The sequence below is a fragment of the Grammomys surdaster genome, unplaced genomic scaffold, assembly GCF_004785775.1.
Source record: "Grammomys surdaster isolate TR1022 unplaced genomic scaffold, NIH_TR_1.0 137, whole genome shotgun sequence".
NCBI lineage: Eukaryota > Metazoa > Chordata > Mammalia > Rodentia > Muridae > Grammomys > Grammomys surdaster.
Window position 1 is genome coordinate 1,282,357 of NW_021604595.1, and position 25,343 is coordinate 1,307,699.

The 25,343-nt window shown below is 43.1% G+C and overlaps 1 protein-coding gene across 1 annotated transcript in view; it reads left to right on the top strand.

The window, feature by feature from the left end:
- Fam120a (family with sequence similarity 120A) overlaps positions 1-25,343 on the top strand; it is an 83,156-nt gene that overhangs the window by 48,617 nt on the left and 9,196 nt on the right. Inside the window, exons 8-12 of the mRNA XM_028763294.1 lie at positions 6,623-6,710; positions 8,540-8,767; positions 11,216-11,390; positions 19,011-19,260; positions 23,534-23,648. Coding sequence (XP_028619127.1) covers positions 6,623-6,710; positions 8,540-8,767; positions 11,216-11,390; positions 19,011-19,260; positions 23,534-23,648 — 856 coding nt within the window. The remainder of the gene's footprint in view (positions 1-6,622; positions 6,711-8,539; positions 8,768-11,215; positions 11,391-19,010; positions 19,261-23,533; positions 23,649-25,343) is intronic.

Consider the following 25,343-nt stretch of genomic DNA (forward strand, 5'->3'; position numbering starts at 1 on the left):
TGGGGCAGTGCTTACTGAGTCTGCATACCTTGTCTGGAGTAAGTCCAGTAGAAGCAAGAATTATTATCTAGTATTTGTACTTTTAGAGGAATTATTTATCAGAATAATCAGGTTTATGATCTTTTGAATCAAAATTTCTGGATTAACTTACCAGAAATGAGCATTTTAAACAAGCACCCTGTGATTGTCATCAAATGTGAAGGCAACTGGCAGGAAGTCTAAGAAGCTCTCGAGTTCTGAGACACTTCACTAGGTCTGAAGACTAGGTATCTGTACAAGGAATATTTGTTATATAAATTGTGAAACACTGGCAGAAGGCAGAGGAAGAAACTGTAGACTCTGAGCCTTGCATAGACAGGACTCTAGAAACCAGGTCTGGGCAGTCACTTGGACAGCTGGGTGGTGTGGAGGGTGGACATTGAGAAGAGTGCTGTTTCGCTCATTGCTGTTTTAAAGACTCTGCCTGGCTGTTCCTGGGTTCCCAGAACTCTATCTCTCTCTTGAAGTTCCTGTGAACTTTCCCCAGACACTATCATTTACTATTTCCTGTGCATCTTGTTCCTGCAAAGGGATGTGAACCTCTCATCCTGGCAGTTCCTGTTTGCTGCTGTTGTAGAGAAAGTGTCTTTCAGGAAACTTGATACACAAGGTTGGACTTGAGTTGTGTGACTCAGGGACTTAATTCCTTGAGTTGGTTGCCTCACTTATGACAGTCAGTATGAGATTGTGTTAGAGGAAGATGGCAGAGGAGGTAAGGAGCCTGCCCTGAAGCCCTGGACCCTAAGCTTTGCTCATGGTGGATGCTATGGTACAGTTCTGGTTTATGAGTGTGATGCTGGGGTCTCAGGCCTCAGGGAGGATCCTAGGCAGTTGTGTGAATTGCATGTAGAGTGTGTTATGTGCAGCATATGAGAACAACTTGGTGCTCTCAGTGGCTCTGCACCCTGGGCGGTATAGTAATCGTTGTAGCTGCTCAGGAGACTGACACAGTAGGCTCTCATGAACCGAAGTGCTCAGACAGCCTGGGTAATATGATGAGATCTTATATCAAAACATAAAAACGGTATCAGCTTTAGTATCTTCATAATAAATAAAACCCATAATTCCAGCATGTGGAAGTCTGAGGCAGGAGGATTGCTGTAGATTTGAGGCCAGGCTAGTGTTTCAAGTCAATCTGGGCTGTGGAGTGAGATCCTGTGTCCCAAAACTCAAGCAAAACAGAAACAAAACCTGTAGGAATAGGAAGTCAGGATCTTACCTTTGATTTGGACTTGACCAACACGATGTTTTTAGGAGAGTCTTGAAGGAAAGGAAGTTATCTGTTTATTCATTTACCCAAGAAATGCTTGAGCACTTGCTGTTTGCCAGTGGGCGTGGTTGAGGAAGTGTGCTCTGATGGTGTGCTGTGCTGGAGGACAGTCTGCAGTGGCAGATACTGTCCCGATGGACAACTAGAGAGCAGAGGACAGATTAGGTGCTGATCTCCAGGCCTGGCCTTGCAGAAATGATTGGTCCCTGGCCTGGAAAGACTTGTGTTTGTTTGTTTGTTTGTTTTTGTTTCAGAAAGGAGTATACCTTCTTGGCGCTATTTGCCTTTGAAACAGAGTTTAACCTCAGAAGTTTAATTCTAAGCCCTTCAACAGAGGAGTGCCAACCCTTACCATTTCTATACTGTAACAGAGGGGAAGAGTCCTTCAGTTTTCTCATAAGGGCACACCTCTATGTGATCCTTTTTGCACCTCTCACCCATAAGACTACTTACTTGGCTGTGTCTCTGGCCAAGCATAGTACACTCTGTAGATACTCACTAGTTAGGATGAGATGCTAAGGCCAAAAACAGACTGCCAGTTAGTTTCTTTCTTTCTCTCTTTCTCTCTCTCTCTCTCTCTCTCTCTCTTTCTTTCTTTCTTTTTTTTTAAAAAAAAGATTTATTTATTTTATTCATATGAGTACACTGTTACTCTCTTCAGACACACAAGAATTGGCCATTGGATTCCATTACAGATGGTTGTGAGCCACCATGTGGTTGCTGGGAATTGAACTCAGGACCTCTGGAAATGCTTCCAACTGCTGAGCCATCTCTCCACCCGACTGTCAGTTTCTAATTTGGAAACATTTCCATGAGTACATTTTATGTAGTACCATCCTGGGAACAATAGCCAGATTTTGGTCTAGAATAATTTACAGAGTAAGTGGTTTAGTTCCCCAAACCTTATGTCAGGTGATGGATGATTGGGGAATGTTATGGAAGAAATCAAAAGCAAGAAAAGTTTTCTGCAAATAATAAGGTAAATATTTTTAAATGACAAAAGATATAATGGACTGGAGAGACAGCTCAGCAGAAGAGGTAAGCTTTGTGGGCTTGCTGATGGGAAGTCTAGGCCTGTTTTTTGTTTGTTTGTTTTTTGTTTTGGTTTGGTTTGGTTTTTCGAGACAGGGTTTCTCTGTGTAGCCCTGGCTGTCCTGGAACTCACTCTGTAGACCAGGCTGTCCTTGAACTCAGAAATCCACCTGTCTCTGCCTCCCAAGTGCTGGGATTTAGGCCTGGGTTTTAATTGGTGACTTCTGCAGACTTTTCTCATACAGTGTTTGTGGAGGAAAGCAGGCTTGTTTATACCTAGGGCAGCAACTAAACCAGCCTGTTGTCTATGCCTAGGACAGGTAGTTAGCAAAAAAACAAAAACAAAAACAAAAACGGAACAAGTGTTCTACCTCTGTCAGAACAGCAACAGAACAGACTTCTTGCTCTACTTTTTTGTTAAAATTGAAAAGAAAAATTCAGTTGATACAATGTGTTTTTTTTTCCTTTCCTGGCCTTTATTGAACCTTTGTAGTATTACAGTATTGAACTGTAGAATTACAGTTGGGTCTATATTGGAGATGTTTATTACTTTCATAGATTTATTTGGGCTTCTAAGGTTTAAATCAAAGGGAATGAATAACTCTGAGGCTTTAACTTCTTACACAGTTTTTTTTTACCACCTGTAGTAGACAGTTACTTCGAGTTCAAACATTAAAAAAATACAAAGAATCCCACATAATTCCCATCTAGATGGGGATCAGCCAAAGATTAGTGAATCTATAACACTTTATTTTTCTCTGCATATACTAAAACACATTTTTTTATAATAGTAAGGTCTTAGGATCAGCTTGCCCTTTTCCTTTTCTTTTATACTTAAAATACTTAAGTATATTGATGCATATAAGTATGACATATGAACACTTAATGTTTAATAAATAACGTACACCTATTAAATATTGCTAACTCTTTACTGATGTTTTTAAATGTGTAAAAATCCTTATTCAGAGAAAAGGAACATTTCAGTTTTGTGACTTTGTAAAGGCTTGTTCTTGTGAACATAGATGTGTGTGTCTTAGGTAGGGAGAGACTCCATTGTGATAAAATGTGCAGTCTGTATTGTTGATCTTGAGTTGCAGTGTCCTAGTAATAATGGTAGTGTTTTCTTGCATGAGCTTCCTCCACCGATTCTAACAGCATGTGGTTCACAGAGGATCGCATCTCACGTGTGAAAAGAGCTCTGGAAGATGGGTTGCTGAGTGCAGAGGCCTGCTGGGCTGCTCCTGCTGTCAGGGCTGGCTTGGTAATTTTAGCTATGGTTATGTAGTTTCCTGCTCACATGTGGATGAGCACATTTTCTGAGGGGCTTGGGGGGTTTCTTGTGAGTTATATAGCAAAATTAACTATTGGCGCAATACAAAACTAAAACAGTGATTTGTTGTTTTTAAATGTAAAATACTAAAGGATTTTATTCATGTCCTTGACCTAGTATTTCAGGAGACAGAGACTTTAGATATGGGTCTTTTTTTGTTGTTGCTATTTTTTTCTTTTTTTTTTCCTCTTTTCTTTCTAAGGGTGGCTAACAAAGAGAATTCATGTTTCCCTGCCTTGGAGTTCGAGGACATTATAGACAGAGTTGACAGAATAGTTTGCATGTGTGCAGTGGATGAGCTTTCTTCCAAATATGTGTGTGTGTGTGTGTGCCAGAACTCATATCTACATTTTATCCTTTTACACATTGCTAAGATCTTTCCGTTGAGGCAGTGCAGAGTTTTATGTGTTGGAAGAATAACCCTGGTCTTCAGCAAGAGTCTACATTCTAGCTGTCTGCTAGCTGTTTCATATTAATCGTATCATAGTCAAAGCTCGAGACACTGCCGTCTTAGAAAGCGTGAGCCACGTCCTGCTGGCACATGGGAAGGAACTCTGCTTGTCCTCTGAAGGAGGAGGACCTTGTATAGGATGATTGTTTAGGTCTGGAGCACATCGCTGTCTCCAAGTGGTGCCTGTGACCTGAGCATCACTTATGCAGAGTTGCCTGCCAGCAGCTCTGACAGCCTTCCAAAGCTTGCCTGCCTCACTGGCACTCCTCTGTCTCCACAGAGTTGGGGTGGAAGTGGTTGCTTGCTTGCTGTGTTTTTGCATGTAGCTAGAGCTACCTCTTCAGCTGGCTGTCCTGGGACAGTGTGTGACACGATCTGGAGTAGCACGTCTGGGACTGAGTTCCTTATATGGAGTTGGGGATAGACTGACTTCTCTGAGCCTGAGTTTGATCATCACAGACTTCTGCCATGGGTATGGGTGAGAGCTAATGCTGGTCTGTGAGACATCTGGGTAAGAATAAACTTAAGGTGTTACCTGCTGTGTCAAATGAATAGAATGCTGAACTTCATCTCTTCTTCAAAGAAAAGCATTTATCCTAGCCACATACTTTGGTTTCTTACATTGTGAAATACTACTAACTGCCCTGGTGAGTGTTTTAGACTACATGAACATTGGCTATTGTAAAGATACTTTCCAGAAACAATAATGCTAGTCTGTCTCGTGAGCATCGGTATTTTCAACTTGATGGTACATATAGAACAAAACGCGTACACCTCCCAGTATTGGTAGGTTCTCTGGAGTGTTAGGTGGCATGTCACTGTACCTCAGCAGTAGAGTCAGCAGAAAAATATGCCCCTTCGTGTCAGCTTTCCTTCCTACTGTCGCCACCCAGTTTTCAGGTAACTTCAGGAGCCCCAGGAACGCTGCTCACACATCTGTGTGTTCAGTGAACATTTCAGGCACTTTTGTTGTCTAAAAGCAATTTCAGAACCTGTGCTGTTTTTTATGTCACATAAGAAATAAACAAGGTCTGCTCTTCGAAGTACACTGAGTGGTTTATAATTCCCTGTGCCTCCCCATGTCACATGTGTCACATCTCTGCATTCTTGGCTGCTCATTTACCGACTGGCTCATAGCTGGATGACATGCACTCAACAGATTAGTGATGGACCTGTGACCAGACACTTCTCAGGTCTCTGCCCACTCAGCTGTCAGAACGGTTCTCTGTTGCTCCTCCCCACCTCCCCCCACCCCCCACCCCGGAAATGGCCTTTTATTCAACAGAGGTGATTATGCTCATGTTGCTTCTTGGTTATCACTGTGTTTTAAGTTGAAATTTGGTTTTATACTGAGTAGTGATGATATATAGAACAGTGCTTTCTCTGACCCCAGAAACCTAGACACAGTGGGATCTTGTCACCTTTTTATGTTGACTGTGTAGTATCTTTGGCTAGAACAACCTGCCATGTAATGAGTGAGATCAAGGGCGCTCTAGGATATCACCACATGGAACAACAGTCTTGGTTTAAGATGGATGTTGCAGCCTTTATAATGCTTCTCTTATTTCTTTTGTATAAAACTGAAATGAAATTGATTGATAGGTAGGAGAATTAATGAGTATTTAAATCTCTCCATTTGCTATATGGGTCAATTAGAAAGGCAAGTCAGTAGCCTGAAGTGGCATGTTCTGTAGTCATCACAGAGGTAATTTAGGTACAGAGGGCTGCCAGCGAAGGATAAGTGATGGGACCGTGTACCCAGAGGAGCAGCAGCCATCTTCACCTGGAGTCACCCTGCCTGCTGGCTTTCTCACATGACCCTTGTGATGACCCCACTACCTATAAGATAGCACTTTTCACCTTTGCTAGGGACCATGATTACTTGACTGATAATATTGTGTCCCTTAAATAAAAGTGAAGGAGGGTTTATGAAATAATGCTTACCCAGACCACTCAACGCTGATCTGCTGCTTTTTAGGTTTTGAAAATACTGCCTAAGTATAGTAAAGTGTTTTCAGAGGCTGCATACAGGTCATGAGTCTGTCAGGTGCTGCTTGAAATACTTCCTCTTGACTGCTTATCTCTTTCTGTACCCCACCCCCCCTTTGTGTGTATATGTGGGGGGGGAAGGTTGGTTTAGGGGAGTGGTTTACCAAGCTGTTTGCCAAATAGGAATCTGTCCCTGTTCTCTGAACTTGAGTTCATCTCTCTCCTGTGCCTACACCCTAATTTCTTCCCTTTCTACTCATGGTTGACACCTTTCCCATGAAGATGGGTTGCCTATAAGAGTGTTGTTACGTTGCATTTAGAAATTATGCCAGATAGCCTCTTTTCACTTTGAAGATATAATATTCCTGAAATAAAAATTTGAGCAAAATACAAGGCCATTAGAGCATGAAAAGTTACTGCTATTGCTATTGAGTCAACAGGTTTAGTTTGGGCTCTTTTCATTGTGAGGTTTAGTCCATAGTAGTTATTGATCTTGTTCATTTGTGTTTAGCCACATCAGCGGGAACAAGATTGGCTGGGAGAAGACAGGAAGCCATGCAGAGCCGCTGACACGGGGAGACCCCGGAGACCAAGTAAAGGTATAGAACCCACATCTTCCATTATTTAGTTTCTGACTGGTCATGTACACTGGTGACCAAGTTAAAGAAAAATTCTTTCTGAAATAAGTCGTATGCTTTCCAGAGGGCTCAGAAAAGGAAAGAATTGTTTAGAATTGCCTCAGTCTGCTCGGCCTGGGAAGGATGGCACCCATAACACTCCTTCCTCTCCAGGACCTGGTCTTGAGCCTTCTTGTGCCCCCTTTTTAAAGGGAGTTGGTAAAGACTGATTGAGAAAGTGCCTAGAGTGTGTGTGTTAAATTAGAAGTAGCTGGGTGTGGTGGTGCTCCTCCTTAATCCCAGCACTAGGGAGGCAGAGGCATGCAGACCTGTGAGTTCCAGGCCCGTCGGGGCTCCACAGTGAGATGATGTCTCAAAAGAAGAGAAAAAAAGTAGGAGTCAGGTAAATTCTACTTCCACTGTACCTGCTCTTTCTGCTAGCAGTGGCCTCTGGAAATCCATCTGCCATTTGTGGTCCCTGAGGGGGAACAAGACTCCTGCTTCAAGATGGTTGGGCAACTTCATCTGGGTACCAGAAATTCAATTAAAGCTCCAAGTCAACTGAAGTATGGTGAATCAATTAAAAATAAACAATGAAAATACTTCATGAGAACTGTTGTTTGTTCATGAGAGAATCTGGCAAAGTGCTTTGCACTGTTTTGTATCTGATCTTAGTGAAGAGGGAAAGTATAGGGAACCCTTGTCAGTTTTCAATAGGTTCTTCTAAGAAAGACCAAACTTGGTACCTGGGTATTAAAGGATAAAATTAGCTCTCAATTACATACCCTTGGAATGAAGACATTTATTCCCATACAGCAAAATATACATGTTTTAGGGTGACACTAAATCAAGCAATAAGCAGTTCTTGTTTCCAGTGCTCTGATCAAGAAGAAGAGTTTATCGTGCAAATAATAATTACTCTTGGGCAGTTTTTCAGACAATTCAGAGTATGCCAGGGCATCTGGATCTGCCTCTCTTTTCCTTGGCGCCTTGCCTGGCACTGGTGCAACCCTGAGTTAGTCCATTGTGGTCCAGCTTTCCTGCCCTGTGCCCATGCCTGCTCTTTGTGTGAGCAGTTGTTAACAGAGTGGCCGTTTTCACCTAGAAATATATTATCCATTTTCAGAGTTAGTGTTTATAGGTCTGAGTCATTGTTTTTTATGGGATTAGATTGTTGTAGAGAGAGGATTTGTGGTGGTCTGCATTGTTGCCGTTATTACTGTTTTACTTTTGTCTGTGTATAATTAAATGTAGGGCTTTATCAGGACTGTAGAGAGAAAGTTTTAGATGGTAATTTTGTTTTTGAGTGCCAACAGTTACGAGACTGAAGTCAGACCTGGTATGAACTCAGTTTCTTGAATTACTAATTATAGAACTGTGGTCAAATGCATAGCCTCTTTGAGTGCATTAGGAAGATCTTAAGAACAACAGAACACAGAGGACCAGAAACACATGGTGATGCTCAGACAGCGGGGCAGCTTCAGAGAGCTGGAAACTCTGCAGGCAGCCCAGGGTCAGGGGAAGCTGGAGCTGCTTTCTGAGATGAGTCTCCTTGTCCTCCACACTGCAGGAGGCAGTCCATGCTGTCCTCTGTGGCACAGTGTGTGCTGGTGGTGGTTTTGTGCATAAAGTAGTCTGACCATGTAGGTGAGTGTTTTCAGCCCACCCTGCCTTTTGGTTGGCACCAAATCTGACCATTCTAGGCAGGAGTCATCTCTGCCCTCTGGTGTTAAGGTGGTGACCTTGTATACTGAGATAATGAGAGAATAAGACATAAAATCTTTCCCTACTTTCTGTCCTTTGCTCTGTAGGTAGAAGGTTCATCCACTGCCTCTTCGGGAAGCCAGCTAGCTGAAGGCAAAGGGAGCCATATGGGCACTGTTCAGCCAATCCCGTGCCTCCTGTCAATGCCTACCAGGAACCACATGGATATCACCACGCCTCCCTTGCCCCCCGTCGCACCTGAGGTGCTGAGAGTGGCTGAGCACAGACACAAGAAGGGACTGATGTACCCCTACATCTTCCACGTCCTGACAAAGGTATTACCCAGGGGTCTTAGAGCAGTTTTAAGTATTTGACAGCATTCCATCCCTGATTTCCTTTTGAAAACCTTTTTTCTTTCTTCCTTTTTTCCTTTTTGGTCTTTATAAAGTATTTCCAATTTCTAAACGTTAAACAAAAGATAAAAAATTTGTATCTATAAATGCAATGCAAGTCATGAAATCTTTCCTTTTTAATTTAAAACACTTTTTAGTGAAATAATGGCACATTGTTTCATGACTCATAATTTTTTTCTTAGTATAGAACTTTTACACATCTGTGTTATAAGGTCAAAGTTAATGTTGTAAGTGGCATCTGACTTTTTATTATTTGTCCGTAGGGATAACATCTCTTCTCTAGTAGCACTCTAGAATGCACTCTAGTGCATTCTGACTTTGCTCCTCTGCTTTGTTGACTGCAGTTTTAATGATAGGACCCAAGACTGGTATACAGGGTTTTGTTAAAGTCTACATATTTAGAAATGCCAGTTATCTCCTATATAGCAGCTGATTCACCTTATTAGTGTTTTACCAAATGTGTAGCTAAATATGTACATACTGTTGACATTGTTTTTAAATCTCGTGTCTTGTATCTCTGTGTATCTAAATTTTCTCAGTGATTTATGGTCTCTGTGTTGGCACAAGTCACTTCAGTGATAAATTTGTCATATAGAATTGGTTTATTACTATCTTGCTATCACCATATTTTCTTCATTACATGGGCTCTGTCTTTTTCACCCCTCTATTTTATGCAATCCATTTGTGGCTTGTAAAATGGAGTCAGTAAATGCCAAAGGCTCCTTCCTTTTTCACAGTTGTCGTAAGGTGAACCTTTGGTCAGCTCATCCAAACAGAGTATTTAGCTAATGCTATTAACTCTTCAGCCATTTCCTTTTCAGTTGTCAGTGCCTCCAAGTCTTGTCTTACTGTTTAATATGGGCATGCATGAGTATCAATGGTCAGAGTGTGGTCATAAAACAAACATTATTCTAAAACATCACCAAAAGTTATGAAAATGCAATTTATTTGTTATAGTTTGTTATGTATGGTCCAGTTAAGAGTCTAGCATTTTAGAAGATATTTTTTCAATAAAATGTGTATAGAGATGGCCCTCATTCATTCCTTGTGTGGGACTGTTTGAGATGTAAGGGGCACTGGAGAGCCACCCTCTGCATCCCTGCTGCTGGCTTTGATGCCTGGCAGTTGGATAGACCCATGTAAAGAGTGCAGATGGTACTAATAGCTTTCTTCTGTTCTTACAAATATCAAGGGAAGATTGACAGAATATCCAGGCTTGGGAAAAGTAAACTGTTCTTTCAGGTTTAAAAAAAAAAATGCTACTTTGGACTTTTCAGTATAGGAGCAGCTTAGGCTGCAGTGCATACCATTTCCTCTGAGCCGAGGAGCCGTGACATGCAATCGAGGCATTTGCAGCAATGTGGAGCTTCATAGTACCGTTGAGAATTACTAGCCAGAGAAATCCTCGTAGTAAATGAATATATTAGAGGACATTTAACCACTGGATTAGTCAAGAGGAAAGAAAGTATTGAAGATAAGGAGAAAATCAATTTTGAAGTTAAATTTGTGTGAAAGAGCAAATATACAAGGTAGTTATTAAGAGAACTTACAGATAATGTTTAATAGGCATTGGAGGTCATGTTGTGTATTTTTGTTACAAATATACATAAGTAAAATTCCTTGAATATATTGATGTATTCTGATACCATGCAGTAGAAGTTTGGCAACAGCTAGCTGCTGAACACCACAGTGGTTTCTCTCTTGATGGCATGGTCTTGAGTTAGATGAAAGTCTTGCCATATTGGGACCTGAGCTGGGGATGGAATGCTTTCATTTTCTGTCCTAGCAGCTGTCTATGGCCTCGACCATGGTGATACACATGGTAAGCACCTACTGTGCTGTGGAAAAGCCAAGAACATGTTTAAAAAAAGAATTCTCTTAGGGAGGTCATTTTTGACATGTGGTAACTTTTATGGAAAAGCTTGGTAAAAAAATATGACTTTCATTTCAGAATACTGAAAACCTTGGATTTTGTACAGGTCACTGAAAATTATAAATTTTATTATCTCTGACCATCTTGACCTATGAATAAAAGTTGTAGATTCTTCATGCTTTCTTCTGTATTTGTTGTCTGGTGTTATCTGTAGAATGTTTAAAAAAAAACTTTGGCTCATCTATGTGCTTTTCTTTTGTTCTTGGTATTTGGATTAAAGATAAAGTAATATGGGATTAAGTTTGAGTCTCTGGACATACATTTGGACCACAGACTGCCAGTGGGCTCTCCTCGGCATCTCAGTCTAGACAAGTTGTTAAGCCGTTGGAATAGAATAGCTATGTCATTAATGGAGATGATGCAGTAGATTGCTGTGAGTTTCTTGTAAATTCAACATGAAAAATGTGCAATATTATTCTGCTTTCTTCCATGCAAAGGGTGAAATCAAAATTGCTGTTTCTATTGAAGATGAAGCCAACAAAGACCTGCCTCCGGCCGCCCTGCTCTATAGGCCAGTTCGTCAGTATGTTTACGGAGTCCTGTTTAGTTTGGCAGAAAGCAGAAAGAAAACTGAGAGACTTGCTTTTAGAAAGAACAGACTTCCACCAGAATGTATGTACTGTAACAATCCATTGTTTGTTTCCCTCGGTACCTCGTAATCTCTTGTGCATTTTCTAAAGCCTTAGAAGTATCGTGGTTGAGTTGCCTGAGACCCTCCTTGTGCAGGAGGTGGGCTGTCCTCTGGGCGGTAGGCCAGGGTCGAGCCCTCAGAACAGGAGAAGCCATACTTGGTACTATTTTAGTAATGATGTTTATCTGGTAAAAGAATAAAATAGCAGGTTTCCAATGTTAAACTTGACATTGCTCTGAAAACATCTTCAAGAGCCATCACTCTCTGTGACTAGCTTGATGTAGTAGCTGAGATGCATGTCTGCCCCTGTGCTCATGAGGCCCAGATGTGTCTCTGCAGGAGCGCAGACATCTGGAGAGCAGTTCCTATAAGGTGATGCCGCCATAGTGTACTCACTTGAGGACTGCCACGGTTGACCTGGGTATGGCTACTTCAGTTCACCAATGTGGGTGAAGGGAGGGACACTAGAAAGGACTGCTTGGAATGCTGATCAAAGTTGAGGTCTTTCATGAGGCCTGTGTCATATTTTTTGCGAAAGTTGTGTTTTCTTCTTCATACTTTTATCTGCTAATTTAAGAACACAAAAATCAATATATGCCAGGAAGTACAGAAATGTTATCTAAAACATATTGTCTAAAATCAGAATATTGTGACTATTTTATAAATTCATGGACCATTCTCTTGAGCAAAGACCCTTTAGTTGTGACTCCAGCTGAGGTGAGCAAGTGTTGGCCTCAGTAGGTGGTGACATTCATGGCCAGCACTTCCTGACTAGCTTGTGTAGTTCTGAGCATGGGAACTTTAAACTCAATCTACAGGATCTTACACTGTCTCAGGATGGCTTGAACTCCAAGCTGCCCTCCTTCCTCAGCCTCCTGAGGTCTAGGATGACAGATTATGAGGCACAACACCCGCTTTAACTTCAGTAGATTGTTAAATTTTCCTTTGAGCCATAAGACTATAAAATAGTCACCCTTCTTTCCTTTTTCTCAGAGTTAGTTACACTGAGGTGCAGCTGAGTAGTGCCCATCAGGGCTTCTGCTCTCTACCCTTCTGTGTCAGAAAGCCATGAACCTGGGGCCTCTATTCAGCCCCTCACTCTCAGCTCCAAAGGACTGGATTGGTTTCTCAAAAGACGTTCTTTTGTTGTTTTCCTTTTGTGTTCAAAAACAGGACTACTCTTCAAAGAATTTCCAGTACCCATTTCTGCCATCCCACAGAGTCTGGTGTGACTTGACTTCTTCCCCTCAGGCACAGGGTCTTGGTGTCATAGTGTGCTGCCATACCAGAGGCACTCACAGAGCAGTCTTGACCTTTTATGCCCTGCTGCAGGTCTTCAGGCATCAAGGACAAGTTTTTGCAAAGCTCATGTACAAAGTGCATGAGGAATGGAGCATGTTAGGGACCAGGCAAAGCCTTTTCCTCGGTGATGCCCACCTGCCTTTAACCTTGTTTCAAGCAGGTCTTGGAAGCTCCTTGGGAATGAGCCATCAAGGAAAGAAAAGATTGGGGTGAGGAAATATTAAGTGACTCAGGCAGGTACCTCAGATGTGCAGGCTGCTGACCTGTGTGAGAGAGAAAAGAACATGGGGGACTGTACAAGGTATAAGCTGTTCCTCATGTCTTCCTCTCTTCGGACATGGCAGAAAGGCCTTAGCTTTAGGATGTGGATATGACCAGGGCTGCTGCTTCCCTTCTTTCTCCTTCTTTATGAAGTTGGAAAACCACCACCACCCACCACCACCACCCACCACCACCCACTATCACCCACCACCACCCACCACCACCACGTCTTGCTCCTCTTCCCCCTCCTCTTCCTTCTTTTCCTCCTCCTCTTCTTCCTCTTCTTCCTCCTCCCTTTCTTCCTCTTCTTCTTTTTGCTTGGGGGCAGGTGGGGGGAGACACCAGGAACGATCTCTAGAGAGAAGATGTATGTGCTTAGAGAAGAAACGAGTGTAAATAAGGAGTCCGTGTTCTGGACTCAGGCTGTAGAAGGGGACAGTGGGCAGGGAGTATCCATTCTTCAGAGCTTCTGCTCCTGAAAAGGGCAGGAGGAACTGTGGATGAGAAGTGTCTGGATTTGATTTGGAAAGAAGGAACCAAGTAACAGTGTACCAAAGAGTGGGACCAGCCAGGAAGGCTGAATGAAAGGGTGTCTTCTCCTCACACAGCAGTGAGAGAGCTTCTTGTCAAGCGTGGCTTTGTATTAGGTGGCACATGTTTGGAGTCAATTCTGTCAACATGTCTTATTACTACTGAGTGTATTCCTTGCAGGAGTGTCTAACAGGCAATCACAAAGTGAAGGATTGGCCAGGTGATGGTGGTACATGTCTTTTATCCCTGTACTTGGGAGGCAGAAGCAGATTGATCTCTGAGTTTGAGTCCAGACAGAGAGAGTTCCAGGACAGCCAGAGCTACACAGAGAAAGGCTGGGGGGTGGGGAGGGGGAAGGTGGAAAATGGGATAGGTGAATGATTAATACAAATACATGATTATGATTTATTGAGGTGAATACACAAAGACTTTTAGTGTATTAGGGAATTAAAATACCCTTGTGAGAAAGCATGTAATTACTGAGGTTCTTTGAAGGCTGAGGATGTAGCCCAGTAGTAGTGTGTTCATACAGCACAGGGATGGCCTAGTTCACTCTTACAAACTTACCTTTGCTGATACCACGTTTTCAGTAGAATTCTGATCTGGTGGGACAGGTTAAACTGTCTTTCCTGTAGACAGTAACCCAGAGTGGGCTCTCAGCTGAGAGTGGGTATAGTGTCCCTGTTGCCCAGGAGGCTAGAGCCCTGTCTCTGGTGTGGCCTGAGCAATAGCAGGAGCTGAAGCCACACCTCCCTCCAGCCTTGAGTTTTCCTGTTGTAAAGGTGAGGCTCTTGAGTTTCCGAGATGCTGGGCAGGAGGCTAGAGGAAGGTAACTCCTTTCTAAGACTGTATGCCCATGGCTATTCCCAGTCCTTGGTGCTCTCTAAGGACTGATGGGAAGACCTACATGATTTGAAGCATGAAAGTAAAATGCAGGTTTCAGCAAGATAAAGAAGAGTGTAGTGTCTTTGCTACAACTGCAGAGTGTAATGTTCAAGATAGAAAGTTCTATGAATTCACCATGATGTGTTTGAGCTCTATGTGGTAGCATAAACCTGTACTACTAGCTCAGAAGGCTGAGTCATAATGTGAGCTTCCATAGTGAATTCCTGGCCAGCATGGGCTACATAATGAGACCTTGCCTCAACTAAAATAGAACAAAAATTACCACCATCCATTTTATAAAATCAGCCATTGGTTTTTTACTTCCTATTTCTTGTATTTCTGAAGTCTTCTCTAGTACCTCAAAATGATGTATAGGCTTATTAAAGGATGAAGTGTGGAGGCAGGAACAGTGCACTCAATGGTAGTAATAGGACATTGCCCAACATGCCCAAGCCTGGGTTTCTATCTGTATTAGCACAGCAATACATTTTAGAATTAGAGAGAGGCATCCGTGTCCCCCCCCAACCCCCATCCCCTATCCCCATGTGTCCCAAGTCACATCACTCCAGACTTCTTTATTCTGCACAGCTTTCCAGTACTAGCACTGACATTGTTCTCCCAGATTTCAAATTAACCAGCACAAGAAGTAGTTACTCAGGTGGTCCAGCACCACCACTAGTCTATAAATATGACTCTTTTTTTTCTTACTTTGTAAGTCCTTGGCTTTTTGAGTTTCCAAAAATGCTAAGAGCCACATACCTGAGGAGCGGGAGGACTGGGCAGCACTCGTCTTTGCTACTGTGCCTGCCAGTGTTCTACAGACTACCGAGCATCATCCCCCGAGAATGATGCCTGCCTCAGATCTAAGAGCCTCTTAGTTGGTGCTTCTTTGAGGGTTGTGGAGGTGCTCAGAGTAAGGAGTAGAGTGCTCCTCACTGCCCTCCCTCCCACGCTGGCCTGGGGGGTGGGCAACATCCACGAGTGGGAAAGAACAGATTTCATGGTCTCCAGTCTTTCTTTCTACCCCGGGGTAAAGTTGCTTACATAATTTTCTCTGGATGTCTCAGGCATAACAGCAGTTCCTCCTGGTGCACACAAACTCGGGTCACAGGGCTAGGAAGCTGCTCCTTTTGCTGTATCTTCCTCCCTCTTGTAGAGGTAGTATGTGACATGCTGCAAGTCACCTGCAGTGGTCCTTCTGTGGTACATAGCTGTAGAGGCAGCTACTGTGTGCCTCTAGGAACTCCCATATAAAAAGAAATGTGCTTATTGCTCTTGGGTTGGGAGTAGAGGCCCAGATTATCCATGATACAAGCACATGATTAATGTCTGATGGCAAACACTGGATTTTTATTAACAGCTTAAGTATGACAGTGTTTTATAGCCCCAAATTGCATTTGAGGGTGGTTTTTTTCTGTAAAGTATTATAAATTGAGCCTACAATCCCATAAATAGTTGCTGTTCTACAATTGGTTTTACTAAGGTAAAGCATGGTTTTAGAGTATGGCCAGAAAGCTAATCTCTGCTGCTTTGTAGAAGTGGGCGCCTTCTAGAAGCAGTAGACCTTAGTGTTCATTGAGGTGACAGGTCATGCATGACCTCTTGGGTACTCTTACTCGGACATGCCTTCCTGAAATGGTCCTACCATGATCCACGTTCTGACTCCAGGCCAGATGGCACCACCCTGGCAGCCCGGGGCTCTGTCACTCTTAGGTCTGCTACTTACAATGCGTTTAGAGAGGTAGGTGTGGATCTGGGAGTAGTAGTGGTTGAATATGATGAAAACACAGTGTATGGAATGGTGGAAAGAATTAATAAAATATTATGTTAAGATTTATATTGAAAAACTGATTTATTGTAATCACTTAATATAGGTGCCATAAATATAACATAAATATTACAAGCTATGATATCATATATAGTTTTCCCTGCATGGTGAGAGTGCTGGGTGCTTTTTATGTTAATAATTAGTATTTTGTTGCATAGCAAGGTTTTAGGCCTTTTTTTTAGCCTCTGGAACCAGGCCAGGGATGCACTTGTTCCCGCAACTGTCCCTTTTGTCCCATCCCTGCCTGGCATATGAAGTACCCACTAGACATGTTTAGTGATTGGCCAGTGATTGCACAGCTATTGAGTGGTGATAATACTCAAAAGTTCTCCAAATATTAGAGTGTTTAAAAACAGCTGAGTATCTGGGAAAAAAGAATAAAACAAGTCCTGCACACCAGTGTCTTTGGAGCAAGCTTTGTGTGTTTATTACATCTATTAAATTGAACTGTGCTTATTATGACGATTGCAGGTGGACACCCAAATGCTTAGCACTGTGAGAGATGGTATAAGCCTCACCCATCATTTCTGTGTGGTGATCTTGCCTAGTGCCCACTGTACCCACTGGATCCCTGAGGTGTAGGGCCCATAATGTCATATCACATGAGGCAAATTCGGGACACTGAGGCTGAAGGGACCTGCTTCAGTGGGCACCAGGCAGGTGGTGCCCAGAATGCACATAAAACACCATCAAATAAAACAATCATTGTAGAGATTGCCTGTTACTCAGAAATGTGCATACTGACATCTGGTTCCCCAAAATAAATAAAACACAATGTGTGCTAAAAACTGATTAAAGTTAGTCTAAAAACAGCCAAGGAAAGGGGAGGTATTAGTTAGTTACAAAGATAGATGACCAGGAATGCCTCCCTCTCATGAGAAAACACAAATGACCCTAACATAGGGACCTGTTCGTCTATGACAGTGCATGCTGGGAACAGAATGTGTTTGTGGATTTTGTGTGGTATATGTATGGAGTATGGTTGGGAGAGAGGACATGAATAAACAAATGAACACATGTCACAGGTGTGGGAACCTGATCAGAAGCTCAGTTTGAAGGGCCCTTGCCTCAGTACCCGGTGTCCTTTGTGGTGGACACAGGAGGGAGGCAGGGAGAGGAATGGGCTTCCAGGATGGCTGCTTGGGGGCGGGGGGGTTGGTGCTGGGGTGGTGGCGATGGTGGTAATACATGTTCTGATGCTGGCATGGCTGGGGAAGGTTCTGGAAGCTGAGCTGTGCTGGAGCTCAGTGGGAACCAAGTGGGATGGTGATGCCTTAGATTGTGCGTCCACGGACAGGCCTTGCTTGGTGATGGCGCTTTTACTGATTTTCTTCTTGACACCTAAAATAATAAAAACAAAAATTATGCTGATATACATGATTGTCTGTTCTGAGTTGATGAAGTTTCAAGTAAGCCTTTTAAGGTGTCTCAGCTATCCTTTAATACCATTGAACATTCAATATCCTTAAATGTATTAATACTCATATTTCCATCAAAGATAGTGAAATGAAAATGGAAGAGATTTGCTTCATGACAGTAGTATTTCTAAAAGAGAAATTTGTATATCGCTGATTGGCCCTCTGGCCTACATGCAAAGCATCACTGCACGGAGCTCTCCCGGAGGTGTGCCTGGGACGGTCCCATTTGTTACATGTTATCTTACATGTTGAGATTGAAATGTGTTTAAGCATTTTTTTTGCCTGTTACTGATTTATTTCACTTCCCAGTACCTAACTCCTGGCAGTTTTCATTACAAGAGTATTACAGCACCTGACTTTATTTAGACTCAGAGTGGAACTGGACATCAGCCAGGTCCTTGGGTGATTCTGCCACAATTTTGGAGTCTTCTGAACCTGCCTCTTTGGGTATTTCATTAGAGAAAAGGAACCTAGGGGTAAGGCTTATTGGATAGAATGTCCACAGCCCGTCCTGATTTCCATGCCAGGTGCAGCCGTGAGTACAGGCCTTGCTCTGCTTCTGGTGTCCACTGCTTGTTGCATGTGAAATACACACCCAGACCCATCCTCAGATTGTTACCTCAGTGGAACTGGGGAATTTTAACTTCCATATTGCAGGCTGGATTGTCTTTGAATTGCCACTCTTGTAGATCTCCCTTGGTGTATTTGACGACTGGGACTGTGTCATATTTCTGTGTTTGTAAGAATCCAGCACTGATGAAACACTGGGTGTGAGGTCGTTGTCTGCTATATAAGCTTAGGATGTTTTGCCTCTTTCAAAATGGAATTTTGGTGACTTTTGCACGATCTTAAGTCCTGCTGAAGATAATTGCTGTGTTCTGCTACCATCTGGGATTCAGAAGTTGGAATATTAGTTCCATGCGGTCGTACTGGCCACCCTGAAGTGTTTATTGCCTATTCAAATAGAAAATCCTTAAGGAAGATTGTTGCAGTATGTAAATCACTTCTTAGATCTGACTTGCGGACGTGTTCATGTAGGAAACACGAGCACCTAATCCGGGTTATGTTGGAGCACTAGAGAATGCCACACTTTCGTGTATTAGACTCGTTAGCACTGAAATTCTTAGCAGACTTAAGGTACCAACAAGTCTCTAACATTGGTGGTCTATACATTCAGCAAGTGGGGAAATCAAGTCTTGATCTGGAAGATGTAAGTGAGCTGTTAATCACTGAATAGAGGGTCATAGACAGTAGCTTGCTAAGCAAAGAATACTCTATTCTCCGTGAGGAGGCCAGGCCTAGTGCTAGAACAGGTTGTTGCTGTGCAGCACCCATGAGCAACTTGCAGTGAGCCTCTTTGTGTTTTTCCTCTGCAGTCTCGCCACTGATCATTAAGGAATGGGCAGCTTACAAGGGGAAGTCTCCTCAGACCCCGGAACTAGTGGAAGCACTGGCCTTCCGGGAGTGGACCTGCCCCAATCTGAAGAGGCTTTGGCTGGGCAAGGCGGTGGAAGACAAGAACCGCCGGATGAGGGCCTTCCTGGCCTGTATGAGGTCTGATACCCCAGCCATGCTCAACCCTGCCAATGTGCCCACTCACCTCATGGTGCTCTGCTGCGTCTTACGGTGAGTGACATGGGGCAGGAGCACAGTCACCATGGTCAGTGTTTTCTGGAAAAGATGATGAGCTTACTCTACAAGGTTGTGCTGTTGGTTGAGATTTGTTGTAGACCTCTGTTTGTATGTGTAGTCTAGTAATACAGGTCACATAAATGCAACAAATAATTATACCGCAGTGCATAATAGAATAGGTATATTTAGAAAGCACACAGCAGCTTGTAAATATTATATAAGTGTGTGTGTGTGTGTGTGTGTGTGTGTGCGCGCGCGCGCGTGTGCGTGTGTGAGGGAGAGGGGGAGAAGAGCAAACAGGTGAGCATGTATGCCTATGGAGCCTGGAGGTTCATGAGTGTCTTCCTTCGTCACTCTCCACCCTACCGTAATTTACTTCTGTGCATGGCTATTTGTCTTTCTGTATGTCTATGCTGTTTGCCTGTATGTATGTCTGTGTACCAGAAGAGTGATTCAAGAGGGCAACCTCTGCGCCCTCCACCCCAACACAGGGAAAACCTGTTCTCTGAGTACGAGCAAAAGAGAGTCTGGTTACTGCTGGAGTTACCTCTTTGTTGCTATGATACAAACCAAAACTTAAAGCAGCAGCTTAGGGGAGGAAGGGTTTGTTTTCTGGTTTATAGGTTCCAGTCCATCAAGGGAAAAAACAATTACAGAGGAATTCAGCCTACTGACTTGTTCAGCTACATTTCTTAGACAGGCCAGGCTCACTTCCTCAGGGATGATACCATCCACAGTGGCCTGAGACCTACATTAATTATCAATCAAGGAACCCCCCTCCCAACAATTAAGATTCTCTCTCACAGATATTTCTAGGTTTGTGTGAAGCACAGTCAGTTTATAGTCTTTGTTCCAAGTGTAAAATGATGATGTAACAGTTGGCTTGTCCACTGTCAACACTGCCTGACCCAGGCAACATACTGCACCCGATATGATACATAATTTGTGGTCACTTGGTCACCTCTGGGTAGCATACAGCCACGTTTGTTGGTTATAGATGAGGTGTGACATTCACATTTTGTCTGTCTCAGGGACAACTTTGTGTTTCCTGGACTAATAATACCCTTATGTCTTGACTGTTTATTCTTTTGTCCCCTTAAAGACTGAATGAGAAATCCGATCCGTTCTTTGCCAGCACCCAGGGTTATGAGCGTGGTAAGGTGGAGGAGCACAAGTATCTCCCTGGCCTCGGCTTCCCCGAGTAGGTCATCATTTATCCAGGCACCTCGGCAGAGAACCACAGGGAGGATGTGGCTTTCTCCCATCCTCCAGAGACAGCTTTTGCCAGTGTTCTCTCTACTCTGGGTAAAGTCCCATTAGGCGTTGCCATGTTATGAATGTCTCTGTAAGGCAATAGTTAGGATGGATAGGGAACACCGCTGGTCCAGGGTATAGAGTCCAGGGGAATAGAGAGGAGGAGGCAGGACAATGAGTAGAAGTTAATGTGATATGAGAAGGCCTGGAGATCTGTTGTTATGTTACACACAGACTATATCAAAGAAGTCTTCCTCAAAGTAAAGGGGCAAGACTGCAGTCACATAGATGGAACCTTAGATGGCGGAGCTAGGCAGTGTTGGCCACACACCTTTAATTATAGCACTTGGAAGGTAGAGGCAGAGGCAGGAACATCTCTGTGAGTTCAAGGCCAGCCTGGTCTACAGAGTGAGTTCCAGGAGAAACCAAGAGGTGTGGGGGGAAGGATGAAATATGAGAGTCAGTCTGAAATCTCAATGTGGAGGATACATGTGTTGACGCACACCTCTAATCCCAGCACAGGAGAGACTAGAAGAGAAGAAGGGTGGATAGTTCAAGGCTACCCTGGTCTACAAAGTACCATCTTATTTCAAAAAACAAAACCATCAACCACATATACATGAATAATTTTCAGAGATGAAGGGTCCAAGGTGTCATAGCAAGGCCCCAGCTACCTATTTGTGCTTTGAAACACATTGTGTCGTGTGTGTTCTAAGGATGGTGTCAAACCACCTTTCCCCCAATATCCATGTTAGTCAAGGTCAGACAAGTCTTTGACAGCTCTAGGCTCGTTAGCCTTCGTGGTAAAGGTAGAGAAGGGGAAGGTTTACAAAGCTCTTCCAAATCTGTTGCTGTAAGCTCTCAAGTAATTGTTTGTTGAGACAGGATTATCACTCTGATTGGCCTGTAACTTGCTATGTAGTCCAGGCTGTCCTTGGAACTCATGGACACAGAGACCCTCCTGCTCTGCCATCTGAGTGCTGGTAATAAAGGCATAGGCTATCACATCCAGCCATCAAGTGGGTTCTGTTCTGCTCAATTAATTGCATGACAAAGAATAGTCACCAAAAAAGTATCTCTGGAAAACCCATTAGGTGAATTGCTAATGCAAATAGGATCTGAAAATCTTCTAAAGGTGCAGATAGGAATTTCATGAGTATCTTAGACTGAGTTGCTGTTTCTGTTATCTGTAATCTATCTGTGGGCTCTGATCCTTGCTTTCAGGAACATATTTTCTCCATATGTCTCTATCTGAGAAGAGCTATAAGTAACCGAATAGAAAGGCAAAGGCAGGAAACAGATACTTTGACCAACAGGGCATGGGTTCTGCAGATATGCTGAATTCTGAGTCTCCTCCGAGAAACAAACAGTTTGGAACTGTGGGTACCATTTTTTTTCTGATCCAAAAAGTTCAAAAGGAACATAGAACCAGGATGGAGTCTGACGAGTTGACGAGTTTCCATCTAAGAGACGGAAGGGGTCTGGTAAGGGAGTGAGGCTGTAGGATGGTGGGACTGTGCCAGTGCCACTGAAGCCAGCAGGCTCAGAAATGGACACTTAGTGTAGGGAGGTTCATGCATGTGTATATAAGTAGTTATTAATAGGGGGACATAAGTATTATGTAATAACTAGTGAGTGAAAGAGAGGAATACAAAGCGCAGTTATGTGAGGAAAAGAATAATGTGTACTGAGCATACTCTCTATCTAGTCAGTAGTGGGAGCGCCTTTCATATTTACTCATGAGGCCTCAATGGGACCACTGTGTCTGATTTATGGCACTTAGTTGCAAAATATATAATACTTATCTATTTATTTATTTGAGACATGGTCTCAGTTTGTAGCCCTGGCTTGGTCTTAGTTTGGGGATTAAAGGCCTGTGCCACCATGCCCAGCCAAAGGGTAAAATTTTTGTCAGTGTACATAGTGATAATTTAATTTACTTTTATATCACTGTTTAAGTGCAGTAGAAATATTTAGTATTCATTCACACTGAGATTTGATTGCCTATTTACTTACGCTACATAATTGTACCATATAGTGTGTGCCTCTGTGTTCTTCAGTTTCAACCTTGATACACTTTCTTCTGCTTCAAAATTGCTAGAACAATATATAAGTTTCTATCTGTAAAATATTTAGATCGATATGTCCCTCTTAGTGACTATGTGAAATTTCACTTTGTTTATTAATGACTCATTAGAAGCTCCCTGTGTCTCCTCTTAGTGTACATTTCCATAGGTGAATGCTAACCCTGGCATGGTCTTATGAACTTGGTTTTAAGCCTGAGAAAAGCCTCCTTAGCAGGCAAAGGTGGAAAGAGTATTGTTTTGCATTTCTCCACTCCCTATACTCCTTTGAGTTGTTCTCCAGGGCTCACAAAGCAGTCTGTCCTCAGAAGTTGTTTGAATGGTACTTAGCAACCTGATCCAGTCCCCCATAAGATTTGTTGGGTACAAAGAATCAGTACTAATGGGCTTACAGGTTTATGACTGTTGCAGTTAGCTATTTCTGCACTAAAAGCTACATGAAGTTATACTCCATGTAGTGATACAGGCTGTTGGCTGCTTGACACATCTATCCTAGTGGAAGTTGATTCCCATTAGCCAGCCACACCAGACTGTTCCAGATGTGAAGGTGCCCTCATTAGTGCATTTGAGTATCCTCCTCTTCATGGGCACTTCCTACATCATTCCCATGTTTAGCTGCAGCCAAGGATTCCTTACTTCAAATGAGACAGATCTCAACCTCATAGAACCACCTGCCTCTGCCTCTGCCTCTTGAATGCTGAGAATAAAGCATGTGGCACCATTGTGGGCAAGTACCTTCACCATTCTAGCATGCTGAGTGTGGATCACAGGCACACTGTTCACCGGGTGTCTTCTCGTGGAAGCAATGCCTGAGAGAATACAGAGGCAGCTTCCTCCTGACTTGTACCATCCTGGATTTACTGAGATTTGCTGCTGTTTTTCCAAGTACTGGCCAACTGCTCTAGTCATCCTACTCCTGTTCCTCACAGGTATATGGTGCAGTGGCCCGGAGCTCGAATTCTGAGGCGTCAGGAGCTGGATGCCTTCCTGGCTCAGGCATTGTCCCCCAAACTCTATGAGCCGGACCAGCTGCAGGAACTCAAGGTACCGTCCGACCAGCCTTGTCTCCTTGTCCTGGGAAGTCTTGCTTTGGATTTTGGTGTAATTTTGCTAACTCTCACTAGACAGTTGTTTGGGCACCAAACTAATCCTAATGTCCTATGTGTCAAAGCCTTCAAGGCAAAGGGGATATTCCTGTCCAGGTCTGGCTATGCCATCAGGGTTTGTAAGCAAGTAAACAGCCAGTTCTATATTTACCAGATTTTATGTCTCTTTTTTTATTTTACCAGGGGATTCCAGCCCTGGGAGGGCTTAGTCTTAGGAATGTTCTAACATCTAGCCAGGATTCTTTTTCTTATTTCATTCCATTGTTCCTAGCTGCACTTTAGTTTTCTCTGAAGCATATTCTTTGCCTGTCTAGTGTTGCACAGTCCCTTTTTAAAGAACCCTTGAAGAGCGGTGTTCCCATCATCCCGACACCCCTTTTCGTGAGCGTTTAACATCACGTTCCTTTTCATTTTGCCCGTAGCCCTCCTTTGTGTTTGCGTTGCAGTGTTTATTTCTCCTGAGTTGGCTAGTTTTGTAGTGTCACCTGTCACTGCGCTCATTAGTTGCTGTGTTCATGATTATAATTGCTTTCCTGTTTCTGTATTAAATGTTAGAGAGCTCAAGTCCTCAAGGGTAGCTGAACTCACAGTTCTGCCTTTTCTTTTTAATGTTAGGGTTTTGTTTTTCTTTGTCGTTAGTTATTTAATTTTTTACCAAGTTTGCTTTAAAATCAGCTAATCTCTTGAGAGATTTGCCTTCAGTTAGATCTTTTTTGCTGTTCTTTATGAACACATCTTATGGCAAAGATTTTAGACTAGCTCTGTAGATTTTTTTTTCTTTTTAGTATTTGACAGGTGGTTCTCAATAAATTTCTGGATTTTCCCTAAATTATTATATTAAATGGCATATTTTGGTGCTCACTGGAACTCTGTTGAGGCTTCTGATGACTTTGAAATAAACTAAATACAAAACTAAAGCTCAACAGAATCCCCGCAAACGGTGTTCTTTACTCTGTGGGTCAAGCTTTCTATGTGTCAGGCAGAGATTGTTACTGTCTTTAACACTTTTGTTTTCGGTGTCAGGCAGTGTGGCGGACCCAGTCAGGTCCTCCCGTGTGTTCCCCGGGTGCTCCGTCACCGTCCTCGCCGCAGGCTGTGCTTCAGGGGGTGGAGTCACTGCCCTAGAGTGTGGTGCCACCCTCTACCTCTCCTCCTGTTTCTCTTGTGTAGATTATTCCTTCAGTATTGACATCCCAGTTCTGAAAATCAGACCGCCAGGGACCAGGTATGCCCACCAAGCCTTATTCACCATCAAGTTACTTTAACCAAAGTCATCTTCTCTCCCACATCCTTTCCATTTCCGGACCCACACGCAGGGTGCACCTTTTGAAGCTTTCATTTTGGTTCTTTTGAGACCTTAGTGTTGTCACAGTTTTTGCCTGAGTCTTCATCTAAGGCGCGACATTTCTAAAGATATATCAGTGAGATACATTCCACAAACAGGGGCCTTCTGTCTCACTCGTCGCAGCCCGGGTCTTCTTGTGTGGAAGTTGGTGGTCCTGTTTTATAAGCACAGCCCACACTAAGAGTTTCACTGTCAGGATCAGCACACATTTCAAAAGAGCCCTGAGGGAAAATAGCCTGTGGTTGAGAGGAAGGCAGCTTGGCTTTGTTTGTTTGTTTTTGTTTTGTT